Source organism: Trachypithecus francoisi, unplaced genomic scaffold, assembly GCF_009764315.1.
Source record: "Trachypithecus francoisi isolate TF-2019V2 unplaced genomic scaffold, Tfra_2.0 Lachesis_group1, whole genome shotgun sequence".
Classification (NCBI taxonomy): domain Eukaryota; kingdom Metazoa; phylum Chordata; class Mammalia; order Primates; family Cercopithecidae; genus Trachypithecus; species Trachypithecus francoisi.
In genome coordinates, this window is record NW_022681454.1 from 44862058 (window position 1) to 44888105 (window position 26048).

At 43.5% G+C, this 26048-nt stretch overlaps 1 protein-coding gene across 2 annotated transcripts in view; it reads right to left on the bottom strand.

Moving 5' to 3' along the window:
* The window catches only part of PKD2 (polycystin 2, transient receptor potential cation channel), a 68694-nt gene extending 48205 nt beyond the window's left edge, over positions 1-20489 (bottom strand). The window contains exons 1-2 of one of the 2 annotated variants that reach the window (XM_033214130.1): positions 19773-20489; positions 7949-8062 (exon numbers count right to left, since the gene is read on the bottom strand). In XM_033214130.1, the coding sequence (XP_033070021.1) occupies positions 7949-8062; positions 19773-20367 (709 nt within the window). In that variant the 5' untranslated portion in view covers positions 20368-20489. The remainder of the gene's footprint in view (positions 1-7948; positions 8063-19772) is intronic. The other variant, XM_033214129.1, reaches the window with a different exon arrangement.
* Between the last annotated feature and the right edge of the window lie 5559 nt (positions 20490-26048).

Here is a 26048-nt window from a genome sequence, read left to right on the forward strand (position 1 = left end):
AAACCATATCATTCTACCCCGACCCCTCCCAAATCTCATGTCCTTCTCACATTTCAAAGCCAAACATGCCTTCCCAACAGTCTCCCAATGTCTTAATTCATTCCAACATTAACTCAAAAGTTCAAGTCCGAAGTCTCATCTGATATAAGGCAAGTCCCTTCCGCCTACGAGTCTGTAAAATCAAAAGCAAGTTAGTTACCTCCAAGACACAACAGGGGTACAGGCATTGGGTAAATATTCCCATTCCAAATGGGAGAAATTGGCCAAAACAAAGGGGTCAGAGGCCCCATTTAAGTCTGAAACTCGACAGGGCATTCATTAAATCTTAAATCTCTAAAATCTGCTTTGATTCCCTTTCTCACATCCAGGGCATGCGAATGCAAGGAGTGGGCTCCCATGGCCTTGGACAGCTCCACCTCTGTGGCTCTGCAGGGTACAGCCCCTACAGCTGCTTTCACAGGCTGGCATTGTGTGTCTGCAGCTTTTCTGAGCACAGAGTACAATCTGTCAGTAGATCTACCATTCTGGGGTCTGGAGGATGGTGGTCCTCTTCTTACAGCTCCACGAGGCAGTGCCCCAGTGGGGATTCTGTGTGGGAGCTCCAACTCCACATTTCCCCTCTGCATTGCCCTAGTAGAGGTTCTCCATAAGGCTCTGCCCCGGCAGCAGACTTCTGCCTGGACATCAAGGTGTTTCCATAAATCCTCTGAAATCTAGGCAGTGGCTTCCAAAGCTCAACTTTTGTCTTCTGTGCACCCAAAGGCCCAACACCACATGGAAGCTGCCAATGATTGGGATTTGCACCCTTTGAAGCAATGGTCCAGCTGTACCTTGGCTCCTTTTAGCCACAGCTGGAGCTGGAGTGGCTGGAACACAGGGTGCCATGTCCCAAGGCTGCACAGAGCAGTTGGGTCCTGGGCCTGGCTCATAAAACCATTTTTCCCTTCTAGGCTCCAGGCCTGTGTTGCGAGGGTCTGCCCTGAAGATTTTCTGAATCGCCCTGGAGACATTTTCCCCACTGTCTTGGCAACTCACGTTACTTATGCAAATTTCTCCAGCCAGCTTGAATTTCTCCGCAGAAAATGGGTTTTTCTTTTCTACCACATGGTCAGGCTGCAAACTCCCTAAATTTTTGTTGCACTCTGCTTCCCCTTTAAACATAAGTTCCAATTTCAAACCATCCCTTTGTGAGCACATATAACTGTATGCTTTCAGGAAAAGCCAGGTCATGCTTTGGTGCTTAGAAATTTCTTCTGCCAGATACTCTAAATCATCTCTTTCAAGTTCAAAGCTCCACAGATCTCTAGGGCAGGGGAAAAATGCCACCAGTCTCTTTGCTAAAACACAGCAAGAGTGACGTTTACTCGAGTTCCCAATTAGTTCCTCATCTCCATCTGAGAGCACCTCAGCCTGGACTTCATTGTCCATATCACTATCAGTGTATTGGTCAAAGCCATTCAACAAGTCTCTAGGAAGTTCCAAACTTTCCCACATCTTCCTGTCTTCTTCTGAGCCCTCCAACTGTTCCAATTGCTGCCTGTTACCCAGTTCCAGAGTTGCTTCCATAATTTCAGGTTATTTTTATAGCAGTACCCCGCTCCTGGTACCAAATCTCTATATTAGACCATTTTCACACTGCTATAAAAAACTGCCTGAGACTGGGTAATTTAGAAAGGAAAGAGGTTTAATTGACTTATAGTTCTGAATGGCTGGGAAGACCTCAAGAAACTTAAAATCATGGTGGAAGGCAAAGGATGCAGGAAGCACCTTCTTCACAAGGCAGCAGGAGAGAGAAAAAGAAGGGGTAAGTGCCAGACACCTATCAAACAACCAGACCCACTATCATGAGAACAGCATAGGGGAAACGATCCCCATGATCCAATCATCTCCTGCCAGGAACCTCCGTCAATACATGGGGATTACAATTGGAGATGAGATTTGGGTGGCAACACAGAGTCAAACCATATCACTTTTGTATTTGAATAAATTGTATTTATTTTTATTTTCTTTTATTTGTTTTGAGACAGAGTCTCGTTCTGTCACCCAGGCTGGAGTACAGTGGCATTACCACAGCTCACTGTGGTATCCATCTCCCAGGTTCAAGTGATCCTTTTGCCTCAGCCTCCTGAGTAGCTGGGACTACAGGCATGTGCCACCATGCCTGGATGATTTTTATTTTTTTACTTTTTTGACACAAGGTCTCACTCTGCAGCTCAGGCTGTAGTGCAGTGGTCCAATCACAGCTCACTGCAGCCTCAAACTTGGGCACAAGCAGTTCTCCTGCCTCAAGCTCCCAAGTAACTGGGAGTACAGGTGTGCGTCACCATGCCTGGCTAATTTTAAAATTTTTAATAGAGACAAAGTCTCGCTGTGTTGCCCAGGCTGGCCTTGAACTCCTGGCCTCAAGTGATCCTCTCACCTTGGCTTCCTAAAGTACTGGTATTATAAGCATGAGCCACTGTGCCTGCCCCTGGATTTTTTTTCTTTTTTTTTGTTGAGACAGAATCTCGTTCTGTTGCCCAGGCTGGAATGCAGTGGCGTGATCTCAGCTCACTGCAACCTCCGCCTCCCGGGTTTAAGGGTTCAATCAATTCTCTGCCTCAGCCTCCTGAGTAGCTGGGAGTACAGGCACCTGCCACCACGCCTGGCTAATTTTTGTATTTTTAGTAGAGATGGGGTTTCACCATCTTGGCCGGGCTGGTCTTGAACTCCTGACCTTGTGATCTACCCTCCTCGGCCTCCCAAAATGCTGGAATTACAGGCATGAGCCACTATACCGAGCCTATTTTTTCTACTCTGTAAAATATTTATGGAAGTCTACTGTTTTTCTCAGTGATTTTTGAGTTTCACGTGTTAAAATATTAATCCTTTGTGATGTTTCTTATAATCATTCTTTGTAATTGCTTTTCTGCTTTTTAATGTTGCCGGCATATTTCTTTGACAGAAATATTACATTTCTCTAATGTTGACTCAGCTAACTTCTGTGGTTTCTATTATTGTGTTTAAATTTACAGTTTTTTTACTCAATTTTATAGAATGAGTAGAGAACACAGAAAAAGGAAATGGTAAATATATTTTTATTATACATTCACCAAATACCTTCCTTTCATTTTTTCTTTTTCTTTCTTTCTTTCTTTTTCTTTCTTTTTTTTTGAGACAGAGTCCCACTCTACTGCCCAGGCTGGAGTGCAGTGGTACAATCTCGGCTCACTGCAACCTCTGCCTCCCAGGTTTAAGTGATTCTTGTGCTTCAGCCTCCTAAGTAGCTGGGATTACAGGTGCATGCCACCATGCCTGGCTAATTTTTGTATATTTTGCACAGACAAGGTCTTGCCATGTTGCCCAGACTGGTCTCAAACTCCTGACCTCAAGTGATCTGCCTGACTCAGCCTCCCAAAGTGCTGAGATTATAGGCATGAGCCACTGTACACAGCCACTGTTTTCAAAGATCTTCTAAATATTCTTTATTCCTTTCTTTAACTTCAACACCTAACTCACACAATAGCAATACTATTGCTATTTATAACAGTAACCCATGTATATTAGTAAGTGCTTAATGGTGAATTCATAGCAACTCTCAGGTTTCTAGTAGGAATAAATCCTAAATTACAGAGAAAGTTAGATTACTTAATTCTCATGTCATTTCTGTTCTCTTGGTTAAGTAGACTGATTTTTAAAACACAGGGGACACAACTTTCATTGGTAAGATGGAAAATAAGCTCTTGGTGAGCAGTTAGCTGCCCAAATCAATCTGAGTCTGAGCTCCAGAAACTATAGCTCTTCGAACTGAGATACTTCTGTCATTCTCAACAATCTTTGGCAAGAATAACTTCTTACTACTACTGCTGTATGACAGACAGCATCCTAGGATCTTTTCACGTATTATTTCTAATCTTCACAATGATATTTCCAAATACTTGTTTTACGAGTGAGGAAACAAAGGCTTAGAAAGGTTAATTAACTTGCCCACATTTGCCTAGCATGTTAGCGGTGGAGCTGGGATTTGTACTCTTCTTACTATGTCAAATTGCTTTCTAAAACCCTACCTACCCTAAAACCCTAAAATCACCTTCTATGCAAGGTGATATAGTTTGGATGTTGTCCCCATCCAAATCTCATGTTGAAATGTAATCCCCAATGCTGAAGGTGGGGCCTAGTACAAGGTGATCAGATCATGGGGGTGGATTTCTCAGGAATAATTTAGTACCATCCTCTTGGTACCGTCCTTGAGATAACGAGTGATTTCTCATGAGATCTGGTCATTTAGAAGTGTGTGGCTTCTTCCCCGCCCCACTCTTTCTCTTGCTCCTGCTTTTGCTACATGATGTGCAAGCTCCTGCTTCACCTTCCGCCATGAGTAACAGCTTCCTGAGGCCTCCCCAGAAGCAGATGCTGGAGCTATGCTTCCCCTACAGCCTGCAGAACCATGAGCCAATTAAATCTCTTTTCTTTCTTTTCTTTTTATTTATTTATTTATTTATTTATTATTTATTTATTTTTTGAGACAGGATCTTGCTCTGTCACCCAGGCTGGATGGAGTGCAGTGGTGCAATCACGGCTCACTGCAATCACTGACTCCCAGCTTCAAAACAATCCTCCCACTTCAGCCTCCTGGGTAGCGGGGACTACAGGAGCATGCCACCATGCCCAGCTAATTTTTGTATTTTTTGTAGAGAGGGGATTTCACCTTGTTGTCCAGGCTAAGTTTGAACTCTTGGCTAAAGCAATACACCTGCTTCGGCCTGACAAAGTGCTGGGATTACAGGCATGAGCCACAGTGCCTGGCCAAACCTCTTTTCTTATAAATTACCCAGTCTCGGGTATTTACAGCAATGCAAGAACAGCCTAATACCCAAGGCATAGGGGTAAATACACTATTTCATTTACATACAGAGTAATGAGTTTGATATTCTTGGTAATTTGATATTGACATTGCTGGCAAGATTTTAAAACTAGTAATTAAAAGGATAGCTGGTAAGCAATGGGGAAAGGACTCAGTCACTAGAAGCTAGTAAGGTTTTGCTAGGAGTAAACCTTGCCTGGTTATTCTCACTTCCTTTTTAATCTGGTCAACAGCTCACAGATCAGAGGAATGGTGGAATTACACAGACAGGCATTTGGAGAAGTCTTTCCTATCATCTTGTTTATGAACACTCTGAGCTGGATGATAATATAATGAAGTGAACTCCAACCAAACAGCCTTGATTAATGGACTGATGTTCTTAGACCAATCTTTTTTGGTTTAGTAATTTACAAGGATATGGATACAGATAATAACTCTGCTGATACTGTGAGGCTTCGGGGAGTAGCTGATGTTGAGATGAACGAATCCAGATCCAAGATAACTTCAACAGAATGGAAAAATGGGCAGATCCTAACGAGATGAAATTTAACAGGGTTGAAAGAGGAGTCCTCCACTATGGTCCCAGGCTAGCTCACATATAGCTGGGGGATACAGTGCTTCACAGTTCTTGGTGAAGAGACTAACGAATTATTTATATGATGAGACAGTCTCATGAGTCTGGCCATGGTAGGTTGCACAAGCCACAGTGTAGCGTCTGGTTTAGGAATCTCATGGCCCCACTCACCGTGGTGAGGCTCGTGTGCTTTCTCAGGGACTCTGATGAACAGAACATGCACCAGAGGGACTTTCCATCAAGGGAGTCACTCAAACTTGTGTCTCTAATCACATAATCAACAGTTGGATGAACTAGAAAGGCTTAACCTGAAGAAGGCTTAGGGGAGATTAGGTATTTGTCTCCAAACTTCCGAAGAGCTGAATTGGAAAGGCAATATGGAAAAAAGATACTTGGTATAGGTAGGTTTGGAGGGTGCAACTGGGTAGAAGTTACAAGAGACAGACTCTGGCTTCACTGAAGGAAGAACTTTCTAACATAGCTATAGAAAAATGAAATGAACGATTTCAAAGAACTAAGTCCCTTAACTTGGGACTCTCGTTCAATCAGAGGCAGGATGAGTAACCATACGAGAGGGATGTTTAAGAGAGTTTTAGCATTCAGTAAGGTCAGACCATATGATTGCTAGGATATCTTCCTAACCAGAGATTCTACCATATTCCAAAAACAAAATTTTTAAATATATAGCTACTCACATAAGAAATAAAATGGGATTCGTGTGAAAAAGAACAAAAAGCAACAATATTATCAAATAAACAAGAAAACGAATGCAAATGTGACTTTAGGCATGTTTCCTAAAACTGTCTGTCTTCAGCTTACTTCTCTGGCTTACTTTCCAAATTTATCACTGTATCTGAAAACTTGTTTCTCTAGGCTATATTATGGAGGCTCTGTTAGTAGAGCTGGGCAAACCACATGTGTATTTTAAAATCACTGAGTGATTCTAATGCTCAGTCAGTTTGGGGGACTGCTGAAATTCTAGACTTCTGTACAGGGGTTACCTTCTATTTTGTATAAGAAATGTGTCTGTATATGTAAAGCTTGAAAAGAACTTAGTAATTCTAATCAACTTGTTAATATTTAAGGCCTCTGCCGTTTAATATTTAAGCACCATTTTAACGCAGGCAACAAACTCAATCTCAGTTTCTAAACTCTAACAATTTAAAACATAAAAATATCACATCCAGGCTGGGTGCAGTGGCTCATGCCTATAATCCCAGCACTTCTGAGGCAGGAGGATCACTTGAAGCTAGGAGTTGGAGACCAGAATAGGCAGCAAAGTGAGACCCCACCTCTACAAAAGTTTTTAAAAGTTAGCTGGGCATTGTGGTATGCAGCTGTGGTCCCAGCTACTTGGGTGACTGAGGTGGAAGGATCACTTAAGCCTAGGAGTTCCAGGCTGCAGTGAGCTGTGATTGTGCCACTGCACTCTGGCCTGGGAAACAGAACAAGACTCTGTTTCTAATTTAAAAAAAAAAAAAAAAGGAACCCTTTTATCAGAGGAGTTTGGTAGGAGGCTCTGGGGTCATAAATCTGCTTATTCATCTGTTCTCGTGAAGACTTTAGATGAGACATGACAGAAATCCATCATCAAACGCCCTTTGATTCAGAGGACAAATCCATCACCTGTGGCCTTCTGTACTTTGAGACAAATGGTTCCTACAGCTAATCTAGCTCAGGCGTCCCTCCCCTCCCCCTACCAGAGGATGGGAAGACAAACTGAAAGAAGAAAAGAACAGGAAAGAGACTGGCCTATAGCAAGTTTCTTGTGGAGTAAAAGTCCAGCAATTATTAAAGACTGACAAGAAATAATGAATTAAAATGAGGCAATGACACAACCTATCCAAATCTAAAAGAGGACTTTTACATGTATACGCCAATAAAAGCAATATTAGTAGGATTATTTGTATTTTCTGAAAGTTAAGTTTGGAAAGTCATTTTTCTGGAAATAATTCTTATGCAGACTTTATGTTACCTGATATAGTAACAGTATGACAATAATGATGATACTGTAATAATAGTGACACTGTATTCATTGTTAAGAAATCTAATACAAAAATCCTCTAACTTGGTTTCTTGGTGTCTGGCAAGTTGCCACAAGTATCTCATAGTGAAAATCGTCACCACTGACGATGAACTGGCTGGTCAGATAATGCTGATTTTTAATTAATGTTTACCAGAGTACAGAAGAGAACCTGACCAAATTCTAAATTGGAATTGAACTTAGCACTTGGTCAAATTCATTCTTGCACATTTTTCAGAGCCTTCTGTTGCCATCCACAGTTTTGGGAAATGGGGTTATAGCAGAGAACAAATCATGTCCCTTTTCTTATAAAGCTTGCATTCTACCATAGGAAGACAGTCAATAAACAAATGCCTAAATAAAAAAAAAATTCAAATTAAAAAAAAAAGGTAAGAAGGTAACTTCCGAGTTGCCCCTCTGGTGCATAGACACTTCCTTTTAATGATGATTTGGACAGGTCAAATCTTTTCAAAACTTTCCCATTAGTGGAAGGAAATATTGTACTTACAGATGCACAAGACTAAGAGAAAAAGGAGGTATGTGACCAGTTCCCGTAAAACACTTTTAAGGTATTTCTCTCGGTTAGTGCTGCTTTCCTCCATGAGTCTTGTTCCCCAGAGACCTTTAAAATAATAATGAAAAAAAGAAGTCATTTTATTTAAGAAATCTCATGAATGGCAAAAGGGAAAATAAAGAACAAGCTAAACAGTATCACCTGTAAGGGAGAGTCTCCCTTTTTTTTTTTTTTTTAAATCACATTTTTAATGCAACCGAGAAACTGGTTTTGTAGGTCTACCTTTTATTTAAGACTACATCTGGCTCCACTGTTACCCCAAACATGCAAAACATAAGGCAACAATCCTGATCATTTTATAGGCTCCCAAGCCCATTAGGAGTATCTTAGTCAAATTTTAAAAAGAGAACAGGAAATAAGGAAGGCCTAATAGAAGAGTTAAATAATTGTGCAAAACGTATCAGTTCTTCCCATTTGAGGTGGATACAACCTTGTAATTATCCCACTACTAAACCCAGTTAAGAACATGATGTAACTATATTTCAAGTAATACCTTTTAGGTCACCCCTGATGAAAAGAAGTCCTTGTTGGAGAATCGTTTCAACATAGAAACATGTTATGCTTCTAACCCACTGGCATAAAAGCTCTGCTCTGTAAGAGCAGAAGCTGTCCTATTAAAAAACTCCATGGTGACTGATTACACTAAGCGTGCTTGGCTTAGCAGATTTTTAAAACAGCAATTAACACACAATCTTTAAAAGCAGCAACTCATCCATGTTTCCTCTCTCTGTAGAAAGAGTAGAATCAGCAACCATGTTCTACATTTTAGCAGATGGAAAAAGCGTTGGGCTGGCTGAGTGAAGATGACGTAACCCTCCATGAGCTTGCTGGAGAGAGTGACCGCAGTTTTGGACTCAGTCAGCAGGAGACACGGTGGTCATCATCCAAATCCCCATTAATGAACAGTGTGGTAAAGTCACATTGCTGGTTACTTGGAAGAACCTTAATATTTTCCAAAAAAGACAAACCTCTCAATCCTTTCAGTTACATTAGGTTGGCTGTTAAATGGAAACCAACCTGGTCCCTGCATGTTGTCTCACACTTTGATTCCACAGACCTTAACTCATTCAATAATGGAAACTCACATAGCCACTTTCACCATAATCAAGCCACGCAGAGAAATGGGAAACAGAGCATAAGGTCTTTTACTTCGAAGAAATGAGTTCATCATTAGTGTTCATGTATTTTTTAAGTCTTATAATAATATATAAGTTCTATTCCTGAATTTGGGTATTCCCTTTTCTTTTCTTTTTTCCTCCCAAATGTCCTTTAGGAAAATCAACACTGAATTCAAAAACACTGTGTTACGCATCACACGTTTCACCAACACTGAGAGTAGAGCATAACTTATGACCAACTTTGCTTCTGCCAAGATCTGGTAGTTGTCAGGGAATTACTCACTCAGAAGAAATGCAGCAAGCAGAATGTTTGTTCACTGAAACACTATCATACTAAAGAATTATTACAAATTTAGATGACACGGAAAATTACAACTTAGAATAACACAGAGGCAGCCAAAGATTAGGCTCGGTAGCCCTGGACACAAACACACCACTGCTTTGGGTAAATTTCTTTTGGAGGCCAGGCCTAAAATATATGTCAACAGAGACTGCTGTCTCTTTACTCCCAGGAAAGACTGTTGCCCTGTCTCACTTCGTCAATGATTTCATTCTTTCTCATGGTTTATAAACAACTAGGCACTAAGGAACAGCCATGATTCTTAGTATTTATACATGGTATTGCTTGGCCTATAAATAGAAAAAACAAACTCCTATCAAATTTTCTTCAAGCTAGGCTGGGTGCGGTGGCTCACGCCTATAATCCCAGCACTTAGGAGGCTGAGGCGGGTAGATCACTTGAGGTCTGGAGTTCGAGACCAGTCTGGCCAACATGGTGAAACCCCGTCTCTACTAAAAATACAAAACTTAGCCAGGTGTGGTGGTGGGCACCTGTAATTCCAGCTACATGGGAGGCTAAGGCAGGAGAATCACTTGAACCCGGGAGACAGAGGTTGCAGTGAGCCAAGATCATACCACTGCACTCCAGCCTGAGTGACAGAGTGAGATTCCACCTCGAAAAAAAATAATAATAATTTATTCAAGCTAAACTTGTGATGGCCTATGGCAATTTAATTGTAGCCTTTGAATGAAACACTTCAAATGGAAAGAAACAAGTCCTCATATCTATGTATGTATGAATTTATTTATTTTGAGGCAGGGTCTCTCTCTGTTACCCAGCCTGGAGTGTAGTGATGCAATCACAGCTCACTGAAGCCTTGACCTCCTGGGCTCAAGCCACCCTTCCACCTCATTTTTTGATTTTTTGCAGAGATGAGGTCTCAATATGTTGCCCAGGCTGGTCTCAAATTCTCGGCCTCAAGTGATCCTCCTGCTTCAGCCTCCCAAAGTGCTGGGATTAGAGGCATGCCACTGCACTCGGCCTCCCTTATTTATATTTTTATATTATATACATTCATATATTTTCTTTCTTTTTTTTTTCTTTGAGACAGAATCTCACTCTATCACCCAGGCTGGAATACTCTGGCAAATCACGGCCCACTGCAGCCTTGACCACCTAGGCTCAAACAATCCTCCTGCCTCAGCTCAGCCTCCCAAGTAGCTTAAACTACAGGCACATACTACCAAGTCCAACTAAGTTTTTAATTTTTGTAGATGTGGGGTCTCACTACATTGCTTAGGCTGGCCTCAAACTCCTGGGCTCAAGCAATCCTCTCGCCTTGGCCTCTCAAAGTGCTGGGATTATAAATGTGAGCCACTGTGCTTGGCCCTGTGTATTTTCTTTTTCTAAATTACTCTATCTACTTCCTCAAATATTTACTGCTTTAAGTTTTTCATCCCATTTTCCCATTGGGTGTGTATGTAGGACCAATCTTAGCGTACAGGGACCTTTTACATCCAGATGGGTGAGAAATAGTTGCATCTACAAGTAGGAAAAATAGCTGTCCTGCAGCCAACTGTTCTCCATGTTTGGCAGAGCTGTTAGGATAAGAATGGTTAAGGACGGAATCATGCGCAAATTGATGACATTCTTCAAAATCAATTGTTGTCTTTCCCACAGCTGTTCTAGTTGTGGTGGGAGTAACTTCCCAGCATTGCAGGTATTCAATGTTTCCAGCTGTTAGGGAGAACACGGAATAAGTACAGACCCGACTTCCTTTAAGAGAGTGCTTAGCTAATGCCTGAATGCAAAGCCAGATTACATCATCTAAAGCACGGTCCTCAGTCCCCAGGCTGCAGATGGGTACTGGTCCATGAACTGTTAGGAACCGGGCCCCACAGCAGGAGGTGAGCTGCAGGCGAGCAAGCATTACCGCTGGGGTCCTGCCTCCTGTCAGATCAGTGGTGGCATTCGATTCTCACAGGAGTGACAACCCTATTGTGAACTGTGCATGTGAGGAATCTAGATTGCCCGCTCCTTATGAGAATCTCACTAATGCCTGATGATCTGAGGTGGAACAGTTTCATCCCCAAACACTTCCCACCCCAGGTCTGTGGAAAAATTGTCTTCCGTGAAACCGGTCCCTGGTGCCAAAAAGACTGGGGACTGCTGATCTAAACAGTGCATTCCTCTGCACAGTTACTTCTTAATATGAACACTGGGGAACTCTGTAATGGAGAACTCCAAGCACAAAAGATACTCCAAACATAAACAGTTGGCTTTGAACAAAAATGTCATTTCCCCAACTATTTTATCTAAATCCTTTCAAAGACTTTTTATTAGCTGGGTGCGGTGGCTCATGCCTATAATCCCAGCACTCTAGGAGGCTGAGGTGGGTGGATCACTTGAGGACAGGAGTTTTGAGACCAGCCTGACCAACACGGTGAAACCTCATCTCTACTAAAAATACAAAAGTTAGCTGGGTGTGGTGGCGAGCTACTCGGGAGGCTGTAATCCCAGCTATTCAGGAGGCTGAGGCAGGAGAATCGCTTGAACCCGGGAGGCCGAGGCTGCAGTAAGCCGAGATCACACCACTGCATTCCAGCCTGGGCAACAAGAGTGAAACTCCGTCTAAATAAATAAATAAATAACTACAACTTTTTATTTTAGAAAATATCAGAAATATCACAAAGAGAGAATGATATAATGATAAATCGTCACCTAGACCCAACAATCTCAACTCAATGCCAATCCTAGTTCATTTACATCCTCACCCATCTGATGCCACTGCTGATCTGACAGGAGGTAGTAATGCTCACTAGCCTGCTGCTCACCTCCTGCTCTGCGGCCCGGTTCCTAACAGGCCACAGACCATTACCACCCCGATTATTCTGGAATTATCTTAAGTAATATTGACTCCTGAATCTTGAATTTCTTTTTTTCTTTTTTTTTTTTAAGACAGTGTCTTGCTATGTTGCCCAGGCTGGTATCGGATTCCCAGGCTCAAGCAATCTTCCTGCCTCAGTCTCTTAAGCAGCTAGGATTAAAGGTGTGTGCCACCATGCCTGGCCTGAATCCTGAATTCCTTTTTTTTTTTTTTTGAGACGGAGTCTCGCTCTGTTGCCCAAGCTGGAGTGCAGTGGCGCGATCTTGGCTCACTGCAAGCTCCACCCCACGGGTTCACGTCATTCTCCTGCCTCAGCCTCCTGAGTAGCTGCGACTACAGGTGCCCGATACCGCGCCCGGCTAATTTTTTGTATTTTTAGTAGAGATGGGGTTTCACTGTGTTAGCCAGGATGGTCTCAATCTCCTGACCTTGTGATCCGCCCGCCTCGGCCTCCCAAAGTGCTGGGATTACAGGTGTGAGCCACCGCGCCCGGCCGAATCCTGAATTCTTAATCAGTCATCTCCTGAGGTGCAGACAAGTATATGCTACAGTTAACATGTAGTTCTACCTGCATATTCTCTAGACAGCTCACTTACCTCCCCAAAAATTGGTTTCTTTTTCTTTCTCTGAAAATCTACTCTTTCTGTCTGGGTTAATGGTACCATGCCAGAAATTTGGGTTTCACCCTAGAATAGGCCTTCTTCTTATCCCTCCCATGGAGTTGGTTCCACAGTTCTGACGGTTTTTATTTCTCTTCTATCTAGCTTCTTTCCATCCCAGCTCATATGTCTTGGTTCCAGCCCTCGTCACCCCTCCTCCTCTTGGTCAGCCCTCTCCTGACCTAGTCTGTTGGCCACGGCCACCAACCTATCCACCTCACCCTATCCTCTACACTGTTGCAAGAGTCATCTTCAGATTGACAAGTGATCGTATCAGTCCCCTAAGCTTGAAGCCCACACTTGCTCCAACTGTCTACAGGAAAATGTGCCCATTCCATGGCGGGAGTTACAGGTTTGCTGTAACAGGAACAGGTCTTGTTCCTGTCATTTTTCCCTCCTTGTATTCCCCCTCATTCTTCAAAATGTAGCTCAAGTTTTATTCTCTCTGGAAACCTTCTCTGACCTCTCCAGGTAGATCTGATCCTCTCGCTCTCTCTCTTTTTTTTTTTTTTTTTTTTAGATACAGGCTGTCACTCTGTCACCCAGGCAGGAGTACAGTGGTGTGATCACAGCTCACTGCAGTCTCAATCTCCCAGGCTCAGCTGATTCCCCCACCCCAACCTCCCAAATAATTGGGACTACAGGCATGTGCCATCCTGCCTGGCTAATTTTTGTATTTTTTGCCACTCACTATGTTGCCCAGGGTAGCCTTGAACTGCTAGGCTTAAGTGATCCTCCCATCTCAGCTTCCCAAAGTGTTGGGACTACAGGCATGAGCTGCTGTGCCTGGCCTGATCCTCTCTTTGTTGGAATCCTCCCATATCTGGGAACTGGCATTGCAATGACTTACTTATACTTCTGTTTTCCCTACTAAACCCTGAGCACCTTGAAGGTCAAGACCTTGTACTATTCATCTCTGCATCCCTAGTACCTATCACAAAAGAAAGTCCCATAAATGTTTTTTACTGCATGAATTCTGTTACTGACACAACCTTATCACAACCCCAAAGGGTAGCAAGCCTCCCTCAAAAAAATCCCCAGAGTAATGAAAATACAAAGTCTGCTTGTTCAAAATTATGGTGCAAATAAAAAAGGAAAGGGAGGAAGTGATGGAGTAAAGTTCAGATTAAAAATAAAGGGAAAGTCACAACAGTCAGAAGGTAGAAAAAAACTGTAAATGCCCATGAACTGATGAATGGATAAACAAAATGTGTGTGTGTATATGTGTGCAAACTTCCTTGTTACGACCGAATAGGATTTCACTGTGTGTGGCACAATGTGTGTGTACACACACAATGAAATCCTATTCGGTCGTAAAAAGGAAGGAAATTTTCACGCATGGATAAACCTTGAAAATATTATGCTAAGTGAATAAGTTAGACACAAAAGATCAAACATGGTCTCATTTCACTTATATCAGGTAGCTAGAATAGGGAGACTCACAGACAGGGAAAGTAGAATGGAGGTTACCTGGGACTAGGGCAAGGGGGAATGGGGAAACAGGCAGTTATTGTTTAATGAGTACACAGTTTCTGTTCGGGATGATAAAAGTTCTGGAAATAAATTGTGTTAAGTCATTTACATAATATAATAAATCTCCTAATGCCACTTAACTATATACTTAAAATGGTTAAAATGGCCAATTTTAGGTTATGTATATTTCACACCAATTTAAAAAAAATAGAGAGGCAGGCTCTCCCACTGCCTAGATCAATTAGAATTCTGGATACACGGACTGTGTTGGTATGATTTATCCTGCATGTCCTAATAAATAAATGTTCATAAACTAAAGAGATGCAGACAATTGCTGGCTAAAGTTAGGTTTGGGCACTACTGGCATATAGCACAGTGGGTGAGAAACACTTTGAACACAAAGTGCCTGGAATTAAGTCCTTACTGCAACATCTACTAGTTGTGGCCCTGGGCAAGTCATTTAACCTTTAGAAGGCTTAGTGCCCTCAACAGTAAAGTGGTGATGGATGACAGTTCTTTCTTCACAGGTTGTTGTGAGGATAAAAATGACACTATGAATATAAGGATTTTAACACAGTGCCTGGCACACAGTGAGCAATAAACCATTATTTCTTTTTGAATTTAACAGTCTGGGGCAGGGTTTCTCAAAGTCTTCACTCCTGGTAATTTGGGTGGGGGAATGCTTTGTACGGTGTGTGGGGGGGACTGTACCGTGCATTGTAGATTAGTAGCATCCTTAACCTCAAACCAGGAGATGCCAGGGGCATCCCCCCAGGTATGACAATCAAAAATATCTCCAGAGATTGCCAAATACCCCCTGAGGGGCAAGACTGCCCCTCCCTCCCACTGAAAAGCTGTAATTTAGGATAATGCTCTTCTGGTGATGGCCTAAGACTAAGTTCTGAAGCCTCAAGACACGCTAAATTCATCAGTCACTGTGTATAGACTATCACAAGCAGCAGCTAAGAGCGGGGAGTCAGATGTTTGCAGTTTCTGTGTGGTAGCATCAACCAAAGCCAAGTTCAAATCCTTTTTTTAAGTTTCAATAACCTTTCCAATAATTAGCTATGCTTCCCTTTACACATCAAAAGGGAAGGCAGAAAAAATAAAAATTACATAAATTGTGGCAAAATAAAATAATTGCACTGGAGGTCACTTATTAAACACAATCAGCACACCAATTTCAATGTCAAGACCCAATTATTTTAGGAGAAATAAGAGTCGACTTACTATTTCATTTGAGTCTGAGCACTAATAAGGCCATCGCTAGCCATCTATTGAAATTCATTTTTTCCCTCCTGGGCACATGGCTACATTACATTTTCCAGCCTCCCTCGTAGGTATCCTTGGCTAAATAATTAAGAACTTTGTCCAGCCTGTAATCCCAGCACTTTGGGAGGCCAAGACGGGCGGATCATGAGGTCAGGAGATCGAGACCATCCCGGCTAATACGGTGAAACCCTGTCTCTACTAAAAAATACAAAAAAACTAGCCAGGCGAGGTGGCGGGCGCCTGTAGTCCCAGCTACTCCGGAGGCTGAGGCAGGAGAATGGCCTAAATCCGGGAGGCGGAGTTTGCAGTGAGCTGAGATTCGGCCACTGCACTCCAGCCTGGGCGACACAGTGAGACTCAGTCTCAAAAAAAAAAAAAAAAAAAAAAAGAACTTTGCCAATGGGTCATGACTGAAAGTGATGTGGGCCATTTCTAGGACAAGGCCTTTAAGGAAACAGCAGTGGCAAGCCTTCTTCACACTCTCCACCAGAACCTACATGTGGCTGTTAAGCTTTGACCACAGAGGCAATGACAGGACCCTGGGAGAGCCAGCAGGGAAGAAGCCTGGATCCCTTAATAACCATATGGGGGAAAGCTGCTGCTAACCTGGAATACCCTCTCCGAAATGTTACATGAGCAAAAAATTAACTTCTTGTTCTTCAGGGTATTGAAGGGGAGGGAGGTATCTGTTTTAGCAGCTTGGCCTACCCTTACTTGTACAGCTAGTACTTCATAGTTTCTCTAGGAAAAAAAAAAAAGCCCAAGAACATATGCCTAAAATAACAAACAGGAACTGACTTTAACAGGTTGATACATTCAGAAAAATATTCAACTTCTGAAATTCAGAAAATTTTATGACTCAGAGTGCCACATTTTATCTTTGTACTGAAAGAGTTTGTTAAGAAAAGAATAAACAAATACCTGAGGATACTTTTAAGTCTGGGCTTCATCTTTAAATCTTTCAATCATCCTTGGCTTCCTTTGGTCTGGGCCCTCTTCACCTCCTTTCTGGCTGCCTCCTACAGGTCTTCTTGCCTTCTGTCTCCCTCTGCCAAGCTCTCCTGTATACCATGCTGCTGACTCAATTTCCTTTCAGCATGTTCTGTTCCTGCTCAGAAACTTTCAACTCCTTCCTAATATTTAGGGATACATTCTCAATTCCTTGATGAGATAAAATGCATCCTGCAAACAGGCCTCAACAGGCCTCAAACATGTCTTCTTTCTTTACTATTTTACTTCTCCTAAGAAGATAGATCTATCTACTGTAGAAGAAGCAAAATTGACCATTTGTCCATCTTGGATTGATATCATTAAACAACAAACCAGAGCATGGTGAGGCTAGAAAAGACCTTGGAGGCTAGGTTCAACTCCTCCATTTTATAAATGAGGAGCTCAGGTAGTCTGAGTGAGTCATACAAAGTCACAAAGGCAAGAGACTTCCAGGGAAACTCTGACCACTCCAAACTTTGGTCATTTCTCTTACCTTTAAAAATTGCAAGTTACTTTCTGTTCTGACCCTAGGGCACTGCTTACATAGTGCATATAAGATTTCTGTCATTAGTATTCAAAGGGGGCAGGGGGAATCTCAACCCATTCATGGCTACTTATTTTACTTTTCTGGGTTTTCGTCCATAGGAAAACAGTGATATGCTATTCTAGTTTATTTCTTCATAGCAGCTAGCACAGTGCTATCTTCACAGTAGGTGCTAAATATTTAACAAATGTGCTTATTGAATAAGTGACAAGAATATCAATTATATTTCTTCATAAAAGAAAGGAATAACAATTTATTTTAAAATTTTATATAATTAAAACTCTTCAGCTAGGAGCAGCAGCTTGCACCTGTAATCCCAACTACCTGGGAAGCTGAGGTGGGAGGGCAGTTTGAGCCCAGCAGTTTGAGGCTGCAGTGAGCTACTTTCGCTTCCCCGCACTCTAGCCTCAGTGACAGAATGAGACCCTGTCTCTTAAAAAAAAAAAAAAAAAATTCCTGAGTCCTGAGCCTGCTCGCCTACAAATCAGACCACTGACACACTTTCACTAGAGGTTTTATGACTATGAGCTTATTCATTTTGTTTCCTGAAATTTTTCTTTAAAAGAAATAAATTTACATACATACTCATATGAAATATATATTTCATTTCTCTATATTCTATTATTAAGTTTATTCAAACAAAGTTAGGTGTGTTATCAAATTCTTAAACTGAGTTAAAAGATCATGCAACTTACCATTATTTATTAATTTAAAAGGAACTTCTGTCTCATTTCAGTGAATATTTTTTAAATGCACATTTTAAATGGTGTAAAATAACATATAATTTAATTAATCCAGTTTTGAACCTTAAAAAGTGTGTTTTATTAATCATTAATCTACTAACACAGGTTATCCGAAAAGAATCTTTTGTTCCCCGCCATGTCTTGAATTAACTAGTGTAAGTACCTCCATAAAAGAAGTACCAAAATGTTTACATTTATATTTCTGAAGCGCTAACACAGGGCAAATACATGCTGCACATTTTATGTCTTCACTCATTTAATTCTCTCAACGAGTCAAGGACTAAGCGTTATGATCATCTCTTAAAAAAAAAAAAAATCTGGCCGGGCGCGGTGGCTCAAGCCTGTAATCCCAGCACTTTGGGAGGCCGAGACGGGCGGATCATGAGGTCAGGAGATCGAGACCATCCTGGCTAACACGGTGAAACCCCGTCTCTACTAAAAATACAAAAACTAGCCGGGCGAGGTGGCGACGCCTGTAGTCAGCTACTCGGAGGTGAGGCAGGAGAATGGCGTAAACCCGGGAGGCAGAGCTTGCAGTGAGCTGAGATCTGGCCACTGCACTCCAGTCCGGGCGACAGAGCGAGACTCCGCCTCAAAAAAAAAAAAAAAAAAAAAATCCAAAAAATGGGGCTCAGAGAAGTTAAGTAACTTGCTCAAGGTCATACAGCAAATGAGTGGTGGAACTGGGATTTGAGTGTAGGCCTGACCTGGTTTTAATCACATTGCTGTAACAACACCTGGATTGTTTTTGTGCAAGACTTTCAAACCTGACAGGAGGGGAAGAACAAGAAAAACTCAAAACAACTGAGAATGGAAACTCTTAAAAATATCGATTAAAATAATTTGGAGGGTAAAAGCAAACGTGACACTTTTCCAAGGATACCTCTGACAAAATTTGTAAAAAGATAATTTCCTCTGGTATTGGAAAATTCATGTCCTCTTACTGGGCACTGACAAATTTGAAAATTCCTCTTCTGCCTTTTGTAGAGCTGGGCGCACTGGACTCATACATTTATCAGCTGCTATCTGGTGACTTCATCATTTTGGTGGAATTTCAAAGAACAATTAATTTAGTTATTTAAAAACATACTTCAAATTTTTTTAAAACAATGTAATCTTTCCTTTGCAACTGTTTTTAGAAAAATGTCTAGAATCAGAAACGGCCAAATAACTTCACGGATATTATTTTATTCTATTTGTGGTGTTCTCAACAGCTCCCACTCCCCAAAACAAACACACACATCACCAAAAAAATTCATCAATGACAATCTGCCACACTCCTCCCACAACTTGACATTGTATGTTTTGTACTGCTGCCCTTTTCAGCCCGGGACAACGCAGCATCCAGGTAAGAAGGAAGAAGGAAACCACGGGTGACTGTAATATTTTCCTTTACATTCTCTGACATTATCAAATATGCAGTTGCAACCATCAGTTATACTACAAGTAATGTTCATTTTTTCCCCTACAAGAAAAAAAAAAAACAAACCCAGATGTACTCTTTCACTCTAATTAGGCTTTCACTAATTTTCAGTTTAAAAAGGACTATGGTGACATATCCTAAAGAAGGAGGTATTCAATAAATGAGCACCAACAAGAGGGCAGTGGAATTCCGCGCTGGGTACCGGAAATTGGGCAGGATTAGCGGAGGTGGGGAATGCGCTTCCAAGCGAGGCGCAACGCAGAGGGCATGCGAGATGGAACCCGGGGAGCGGCCGCCGCGGGAGATGGCCCCGGCTGGCGCCGGCCGTTCAAGTTTGTGCATCGGCAGCTGCGGGTCGCGCGCTCTTACCTCGCAGCCCGCGAACCAGTCTCTCCGCCCAGGCCACTCGGGGCGCCTGCCCGTCCAGGGGGAGGTGGCGATGCAGCGGGTCCCCACCGCCGGCCGGGCTGGGACACGGCGGGCCCTGGTCCTCTCGCCGGCGCCGCCTCCCGCTCGGGTGGCCCGCGCTGTGGTAGCCCCCAAGCCCCCGGCCCCGCGCGCCTGCGGAGCTCACGGCCGACGAGGCCGCCGACCTCCGACTGCCCGGGCGCCACTCTACGTCCATCTCCACCACCATTCCGCCTTCTTCCCCTTCCACCTCCTCCTCCTCCTCCTCGGCCTCGAAGCCGGGGTTATCGCGGCTCCACGCCTGCCGGGAGCACGACGAGAGCGGAGGAGAAGGGGAGGCCGAGGCTCCGGCCGGGGGGTCCCGCGCAGCAGCCTGCCTGATGCGCTGCATCTCGATCTCCAGGCCCCGCTGCTCGCGGAGGCCGCCGGGGGCGGCGAGGCTGGCACCCACGGCCGCGCAGCCCGCCATCAGCCGGCCGGGGTCCGGCGCGCGGGGCGCGGGCGGCCGCTTGGCGTCCCCGGGCTGCTGAGGCTGCACGCGGCTGGAGTTCACCATCGCGGTCACTGGCGTCCGGCGCACGGCTGCCCGGCGCCGCGCTCGGCGCTATGCGCCTCAGGAGCCATGTTCCTTTCTTCACGGCGTCCGCCGCCTCCTGCTCCCCGCCCCCGACCTCCGCGCGGTCCCGCGTACCCTCTCCCGCCCCCTCGGCCCGCCTCCCTCTGGCCTCGCCCCGCCTCGCCCATCGGCCAAGGAGCGCTGAGGGGGGAGGCGCGCGGGAGCCGCCCCCGCGGTCTTCGCGCTTGCCCTGCGGCTCCAGGTCCCGCATTCCAAGTGGAACCGGAGCCCGGGCGCGGGCGCCCACATTCCATTCCCGGGAAGGCCTGGGAAGGGCGGGAGTCGCTGACCCGACCGCTCACCCGCCCGCCCTCCTGCAGGGAAAGGGCTCCTGGAGCTGTCGCTGCCTGCCCGACGCCGAGGTAACTCTTGGGTCCCCATTAACCACTAGCCACTTCTGCCTCGATTTACCAAAGTGCAGGGAAAGAACATTTTGGTGAGATGGTGTGAATTAGCGACATCCAGCCTGAGCTGAAGTCTCCAGCGGGGCAAAGAAATCTTTTCATTTGCAAACTACCAAGGCTGACTTGCTGTGCATTTGACGGGCCTCCTGCCCCTGATTCTGGTGGTTTGGACATGCTTTCTCGATCTTTGGTTGGCTTCTCTCTCCACACATTGTGGGGATCCAGGGATTCGTCTTAGGACTCTCGGATCGCTGGTGCCTCCAACGTGATCTCCGGTCTCCCCGCGGCCAGCACTGACTTATAGCAACAGAATCCTGCATGAGGGCCTAGGCACAGGACTTTGTTTCCACTCTTCTGAACACATCTAACGAGATGCTCTGCAATTGTCTGAAACTTATCCTACCCTAAGCCATTATCTTGTCCCCTTCTCTGGAACCTGCTTCACTTCCTTCCTGTATCCCCAGGTGAGGTTTGGGGCTTCGCTGTCCTCCTCACTTCCCAGGCCACTCTTCTTCATGGGAAGGCTCGCCGTTTATCCTCCACCGCCTACACCTCATCTTCTTGTTACTTTTGTCCCACAAATATCTCTCTGATGTGATCGCTGTTACTCACTCCTGCTGGCTTGATCTTATGTCTTGCATTATTGCACATTAGAACAATTGATCCCTGTCAACTCCATCCCTATTCTCCACGTCGGTGTCCTCACTATTTCCAGGTTATATTGCAGAACCAAAGCTGCTTATTTGTCACGTTGATGCTTAGACACCTCTGTGGGCTTCTGGCAGCTTAAAGGATACAATTTAATTTCCGTGGTTTGGTTTAGTAAATTCTCGGATTCTGCTCCTGTATTTGTTTGTTAGGGCTGCCATAACAAAGTACCAGAGACTGGGTGGCTTAACAAAAATTTATTTTCTCACCCCGTCTCTACAAAAAATACAAAAATTAGCAGGCTTTGTGGCGTATGCCTTTGGTCCCAGCTACTCAGGAGGCTGAGGTGGGAGGATCGCTTGAGCCCGGGAAGCAAAGGATGTAGTGAGCCCGAGATCAGGCCACTGCACTCAGGTGACAGAGTGAGACTCTGTCTCATAGAGAAAGAAAGAGAGAGAGAGAGAGAGAGAGAAGAAAGAGAGAAAGAAAGAAAAACAGGAAGGAAGGAAGGAAATAAAAAGAAAATAAAAAATGTATTTTCTCACGAGGTGTTGGCAGGGCTGGTTTCTTCTGAGGCCTCTCTCCTTGGCTTGCAGATGGCTCTGCTTCTGTGTCCTCACACCCTCTACCCTCTTCCCTCTGTATGCGTCTGTGTCCTAATTGTCTATTCTTATACATCATATTGGATTAGGGCCTACCCTCATGACCTTGTTTTCACTTCATTACTTCTGTAAAGACCCTGTCTCCAAGTATGGTCATGTTCTGAGGTACTGGGGGTTAGGACTTCAACACAGAAATTTTGGGGAGGACGCAATTTAGCTATAACAGCTCTTAATCTAGTCCTCTACCATGGCCTCCCATGCCATCCATCCACCTTAGCGAATTATTCATTTGTTCCCTAGGCACATATAACATGCTGCTAATATTTAGGTAGTTATGGCTATCTATTACCTGATCCTGCAGTTTGTTAATTTAGACATTCATGTTCTTCTCTTAACTGTGAGCTTCTCAAAGGCAAGACTGGTGGGTCTGGAGCACAGCCCTGGCTCATGCTATTCATCAGTTCATTCTGAAGACATTTCCTGTGCCCTGAATTAAGATCTGGGCATGTAGAGCGAAGTATGATACGGCCCTGGCCCTCAAGAGGAGACAGACCAAAAATGAGAGATTACCAAGTGGATTAAGGGTTATGGTGCCTGTCATCCAAGGAACTTCTAAAGCTGAAGATGCCCTGAATAGCACCACCATCACTGCAGAGTCAAAGGATTATTACAGACACATTCCAATAGAGGAGAGCCAGGCCTGGAAAGAGAATGCAGAATCTGAGCCAAAGGGCCCTCTGGAAAATAGGCCTAGTACAATGTTTTCAAATTGTGATCAGAAGATCTCCAGCATCACTTGGAGCACTTGCTAAAAATATAGATACTGGGTCCCCATTCCAACCTTATTGACTCAGAATCTTCCGGATTCCAGTCCTGAAATTCTGAATCTTCACAGGGGAATCTCAGTCATCCAAAGTTTGAGAAGCACCAATGTGTTCCAAATGGAAGAAGTTTCATAAATATTTCCCCTGTGTTTCTATACTTCACTGTGAGCACTAGTGAAGCAATCATCTGGAATCCCAGACTTAGAAGAAACTTCAGTGGTCTTTGAGTCACACTTACTCTGGGCTTGTGCCTGCAGTCACCAATTCGTGGTAAGGACCCTGGAACCAGACTGCCTGGATTCAGATTTTGCTCCCTACTTCCTAGCTGTGTGACCTTGGGCAAGTCACTTCATCGCCTTGTGCCTCCAAAAATGAGGATAATGATAATACCTACCTCATAGGGTTGTTGTGAGGATTAGGTGAATTAATACATGTGTTTTAGTTCATTCGGGCTGCTATAAAAAATATTATATACTGGGTGGCTTATAAACAACGAACCTTTATTTTTCACAGCTCTGGAAGCTGGACGGTCCAAGATCATGCTGCTAGCTGATTTGTTGTCTGGTGAGAGTCCACTTTCTGGTTCACAGGCTGCACCTCCTAGCCTTGTCTTATGGCAGAAGGGGCAAAAGAGATCCCTTGAACTTCTTCTCTGAGGGCACTAATCCCATTTGTGAGGGCTCCACCCCCATGGTGTAATCACCTCTCAGAGGTTCTACCTCCTTATACCATCACTTTGAAGGTTAGGATTTCAATGTATGAATTATGGGGGAACACAAACACCCAGACCATAGCATGTGGAACAACACCATCTGACATGTACGTGCTAATAGTGTTAGAACTAATCTTAGCTCTTATATCTTAATTATGATAACTATTTTCATCTATTATAATTGTTTTTGTGGATGTCTTTGTTCCAGCTAGGCTGTGAGTTTCTGTGAGGCTGTGAGGGCTCCATGCCCATCCTGGAGGCTTCCATGACAAATACTTACTAAGCACCTACTATATGCCAGGCACAATACTAGGAGAGATGGCAATTCATTAAATAGGGGGAAAGCCCAGCTCTCATAGAGGTGAGCTTATATTTTACAGGGTTTGAGGGGATTCAGAAGAGAGATTGCCCAGGCTGGGATGGGTAGGGAAGGTAGGTAGGGCCAAATCATGGGAAGCCTCAGATGCATATTAAGGAATACAGACTATCTATAGTTAATGATATCATAAATAGGCCTTTTTTTTTCTTTCTACAGTGTCAGTTCCTATTTAAAACAAAATCTGGAATCTTCTTCCTGAAACTATATCCTCACCCTTAAAAGAATTCAAATTGATTGGAAATGTGTCTGCACATACATAATTTAGAGTTATATGTGTGCTTACCCAAAATTTTCTTTACAAATTATTGCAAGAAATGTAATCATTAAAAATTCACAGCAATTTGTGTATAATACCACTTAAATAGCATTTGTTTCATTGCACCCTAAATCTTACATTTTGGAGTTTCAATATTAATTTCAATCTTAAGTTTCATAAACCCAGCACCAGCCATCTCATGTACTTCCTGTTCAAATACTTATTCATTCCTTCTGGCTTAGTAAGGTTCCCTTTTGTGATTTTATGTTAATTTGTTTCTCCCCTTTAGAGTGCCCAGCTTTTGCTCAAGCAGGCCCTGAGGCTGTAAATTTCTCTCCCTACCCACAGAATTCCTTCCTTTAATACCCATCTGAAGACATTACTTCTCATAAGAAGTTTTCCATTATTAAATAAGTGACATGCACCAAGTTTTTTTTCATCTCATTGCCACAATCCTGTTGTCACATTACAAACTTCCATCGTCTGCAGGGTCTGGAACTATCAAGTGGGATAGATAACATGGCCTGGCTGCTGTTTTTTTTTTTTTTCATCAGTGTGCTAGATCTTCCTGGACACGCTGCACAAATCCCACCTCAGTCTTAGTGCCACCGTGGACTCTGGAATGGGCCGTTTTAAAAGGCAACCTTAAGCACTTCAGTCTAATTTAATATTAGTGGCCTCCACACTTCTGACTCTTGTATTATTAGAATTGCCTGTTTGGCTTTTATTTTCCAGTGTGAACTAATGAAACAGACACGAACTGAAGTACCCGTTGGTTTCGCGGTCTCCACCTCGAAAGGAAATCCAGAAGGAGTTTCTGGCATGTGTGGTGTTGCTTAGCAATTTACCCAAACAAACATGTTTCCTCCTCATTTTTTTCCCCAGTACTTATTTATTCAAGAACATTGTAAAATCAGTTTTTACCACTTGACATCTGAAATCATTAGAAGAAAATCTGGTGTTTTGGGCTTTGTGAGAAGAACTGCTAACCACAGTAAGACTTTACTTTGTTTCTCATTTTGCTGCTTTAATAACATAAAGCTAGAATGTATGGCCTTCTTCATGACTAGATTTTGGTTTGGATTGACCTGCATACATCCCTGTCTCTGTGGGGGTTATCTTGGCACCATAATTGGCAAGCACCGTGATCTTAATGACCTAATCTCTCTATCTCAATTTCCTTCTGTGGATAATGAGGTTAAATACTCATCTTATAAATCCTCCACGGGATTTTTGTTGAGAACTAATGAAGGAATATTAATACATTTATAAACATTTACTGAGTGTCCACTACATGCCAGGCAGTGTGTTGCATTCCAGAGTGACAAAGATAAGACATGATTCCCAACTTCAACAGGATCAAATCTTATAGTTAAACTGCCTGGAAACATCCTTAGATCATTCTCAACTTCTCTACCCACAAAAACTTAGGAATCTTTCTAGACTCAGACTTCGTCTCTCCCTGGAACCTTCCATAGACACAATCTTGACCCCTAGCCTGAATTTACATGCCTCTCTACCCTGTAAACCTTTATTCCAACATTTTCCACCTTATACTGAAAGTATCTGTTCACATAGACATCTTCCTGAGTGGCACATAAGCTCCTGGAGAGCAGGGACCCTGGCTTATTGAATCCATCATTTAGCAGCTCGGCAGCCAGTCCACTTTCTAGTGCAAGTTTTCTTGGGGACAGCCCCACCCTCCCACCCCAGCTGCCATTCTTAGCCTATGTGTGTCTCAGGTGGGGCTGACACCACCACTAGCTCCCAAGTGGTGATTGTGGAGCTCAGGCTTG